A 3,808-nucleotide genomic window follows, 5' to 3' on the forward strand; every position below is an offset into this window, starting at 1 on the left:
TTATTTAAGTATCAAGGACACATACACTTCTAACATGTTTGGCATAAATTGTTAATTTGTATCCCTAACGACACCAACCCTACTTCCATTTATAGGAGTCCTTTATATGCTTTAGTATGTTCATCTTTATCATTATTTTGATTACATTACCTTGTTAGGTTCATACCCAACAATTATGAGACATGATTGATTGAAAAAATACCTTTATTATCAGGAGCTTGTTAATTTACAAGTCTCTTTTTTTTAAAAACTTTGGTTGAAAAAGCCTCCAATTGTGGGTGTTCTTACCTATAAATTGTAGGGGTGTTCGTTTGGATGGATCGGTTCGTTCAGATCCAATCAAGGGAATCCAAATTGATTTCGGTTTTCAAAACATGTATCCGAATATCGAAAGAAAATGCATATTAATGTTTTTTATTAGGCGACATTTTTTGAACCCATTTGAAAAAATAAATGTCGACCGAAACATGGTCAACATTTGGTCATCGCAACGCAACAGTCAGTGGTGATTTCTTTCCATTTTGAGCATCAACTTTCATAAATTACCTTTCATAGGCATCTTACAGCCCTTAAAACCTAAATGGTTTGGATGGACATAAGAACACAAGAGTTATTTTTATTATTTTATGTGTACTTTAATGCTTAATTAACTTGTATATCATGACTTGTACGCTTTCAACATTCATTAGTTTGAACATGTGGTGGTTCCCACTTGAGGGAAGATAGAAGCATATCTTTTAAAGGGTTTTGAATGAAATCAAGATAGAAACATCACAACCACATGGTGTGATTCTTATAGGATAAGATTGCACTACATTATAATATGAGTGATGATGCAGAAAGAAAATCACTTTTGGCAAATTCTAACATGAAATGTACTCACGGAATGCAAAACATGCAGAAAAATGATGATATGACTAACAACTATCTGACTTGGTCAAGATTGAGCAAAGTATGAAAAGAATTGGGAATTCCAAACCATTTCACTTCACCTTATGTTTTTAACGGATCTATCATGCTCGCATAAATGCAACAAATTTGATTTTGGCAGAAACTAGTCAGGGAAACACTACAGGAAGCTAAAAAGAGTCAGAAGAGAACACTTCATTTGGCAACTGGAATGATGTTTTTGGCATTTTTCAAGTTGGTTGTCAGAAACAAAATTGTGAAGATTCTAATTCGATACACAAGTGATAGTATTAGACACGAATCATTGCAATTAGTGCAAATCTTCTACAGAAATTATCGTGGAATAATCATGGCCAACAAAAATGTATGATTTTGAGGAAGAAAACCTAAATTTTAACTTAACAAGCAAAACGAGAAGAACTCAGCAGATTCAAGATCTAAATTATTTAGAAAAAAGCATTGAAATCGTTAAATTTATAATTACCAAACTGGAGAGACAATAATTTGATTCATACTCAAACAAAGGAAGCATAAACATAAAGGATGAAAGAGCATCATACCTAATTTTACATGTAAATTTCAGAAAAGCAGTGATTTAATAAAATTATCTGTTGCTATCATAATCAACGATCTCGTTATCAGTAACAGACCTCGAGTGCTGAACAATTGAGCGTCCAATTGAATTGATCCAATCCTCCTTCTCCTTTTCAGAATCGGCGATGAAGTACATAGTATCGGATCGGGTAGATAGCTCGAAAGCGAACTGCTTGTTGAGGACATCTTCGGCTCCTTTGACTGTGAGGCAGGTGGCGACTGGCACGACGCCACGGGGACGTGATCCGCGGGTTACGATGCCCTCCTTGAACCAGAAGAGTTTGCCTTGTTTCAAAACGAACCAACGGCGGCGCCAGGTCTTGATGTACTCGCCTTGCTTGGTGAGCCAGCCGGTTCGCTCGGGGTTTGACCAGTACTCGACGCCGTCGTAATCATCGACGTTGGGTGGCGAATCGCCCATCACCGCTCGCCATAGGCTGGCCATCAAGAGATCGTGGTGGTGGTGTCTGGCGTCGGGTGAGTGTGATGATGAAAACAGAGTTTCGTGAGTCAGATATATAAATATAAATATAAATTAAATTAATATATACAATTACTAAAAGTCTCCAAAAATCATATATGATAAAAACAATAAAATAAAGTATTTCATTTTAATTTAATAATCAAGTTTGTTATAACTGATATAAAACTAATTATTAACAATAAATTATTTAACCCAGAAATAATAATACAAACAATGCCAAAACAATATTAATCTATACATACCTTTGTGTTTTTTTGCTTTTATAGTAACAAAATTATGATGTTACATGACAAAATTCCAAGAAATAGAAAATGATTTTAAGTGCTGTCATGCTATTACTTATATGTTAAGTAAGATGGCGAGTTGGATAATTTACTTGTATCAATCCACATGATTTTAATGTCACGATATTGTTTTAGTATATGAAAATTTTAAATTAACAATAAAGTTTAATTCTTGATTTTATCTAAATATTAAAATGTGTAGAATACATATTTGTTTAAAACAGGTTTGATCTTGACCAAATGTGGGTCAATGGCACAGTCCCCTATCCAATAAATTTTAATTTACTATGAAAAATATCAATTTCAATTTATATTTTCGTACAGAGAAATTAAATATATTTCTATTTTTGTTATTATTTTTTCTCTTATATATGTGAAATAATGACAAATGTTTTAAATTGTCATTAATTTTAAAAAAAGTGACATTTGTCTTCATTTGATCAAATGAATAGAAGGATAAGTAGGAAAAAATATAGGATGATGTTTAATGTTGATTTAATCTTATCTTTGGTAATCAGAATAATTTCAATTTTATAAATTCTTAGTTCTTGATTTCTTATTACTCTCTTGATATGAAACTGCTCATTGAATGATTATCCTTATAATCTAATTTTCGTGATACCCAATCATCCATGCATAAGGTCAAAATGTCAAATTTGAAAAGTGATCACACGATCCTTCAAATAGATACATGAAACTTCTCGATTTTAGAAACGACCCTCTTTCTCTCAAACCCTAACAAATATCATAAACTTCAGTGAAAATAAATAAATGAGAAATTAAATATCATCATATATATTTCTTCATACATATCATCCTACACATCTTAAATAGTGACATGTGTCACAAAAAGTATATTAAAATATTATTATTTTCATTAAACATGACACATAACATAATTTAAAATAGGTAGGAAATATGTAAGAAGAAATTATAGGACATTTAATTTCTCTAAATAAATTTGAGATATTTTACGTACAAAATAAAATTTAACTCGATGTTTAAAAAGATCTTTATATGAAAAATAAATATACTAATTATCTAAACCGATTGGTTGTTCATAGATTAGAATCAAAATTTCAGATTCCATATTTAATTTGGTTTGAAAGGATTATTAGAGATCATTAGAATGTTTGTGTATTGTAATCAATAATCATAATTTATATCTACAAATTACACAAATTACTAATAAACAAGTAAAGTACAATGACATTGTTTATGTATCTAAAATAAAGCTAAAAACAATTATAAAAACAATCAGGATATCTGTTTTAGTTTGACTCGTAATACATTTTTATTTGATGTAAAACATTACAGTCTGGTCATTTTTATATGAACAACTTTCTTGTTTTGTTATTATTAGTTAAAATAGTTATGGTTTGAGACATGAAATTTATTATCTTGTTGTTGGAGGTTAGTGGGTTTTCTTATCCCAACTCACTTTGGTGTAGTTATGTTGCGTTGAAAGGCCTGCAATTCAAGAGGGATGTCTTTGTGACCCCATTTATTTGCTTATTTTATTTCTTTTACTTTTGAT

The 3,808-nt window shown here is 30.8% G+C and overlaps 1 protein-coding gene across 1 annotated transcript; it reads right to left on the reverse strand.

Annotated features, from left to right (window-relative positions):
- Positions 1 to 1,368: 1,368 nt before the first annotated feature.
- On the reverse strand, positions 1,369 to 2,018 carry LOC111919729 (pleckstrin homology domain-containing protein 1). Its single transcript, XM_023915311.3, has one exon. It carries the CDS (start codon positions 1,946 to 1,948, stop codon positions 1,514 to 1,516), a length of 435 nt encoding a protein of 144 aa, XP_023771079.1. The 5' UTR covers positions 1,949 to 2,018; the 3' UTR covers positions 1,369 to 1,513.
- Positions 2,019 to 3,808: the final 1,790 nt, after the last annotated feature.

Source organism: Lactuca sativa, chromosome 8 (genome assembly GCF_002870075.4).
Source record: "Lactuca sativa cultivar Salinas chromosome 8, Lsat_Salinas_v11, whole genome shotgun sequence".
Lineage (NCBI taxonomy): Eukaryota > Viridiplantae > Streptophyta > Magnoliopsida > Asterales > Asteraceae > Lactuca > Lactuca sativa.

Excerpts from the sequence above, each read along its gene's own strand:
- LOC111919729 (XM_023915311.3), bottom strand. The coding sequence starts at position 1,948 with ATGGCCAGCCTATGGCGAGCGGTGATGGGCGATTCGCCACCCAACGTC.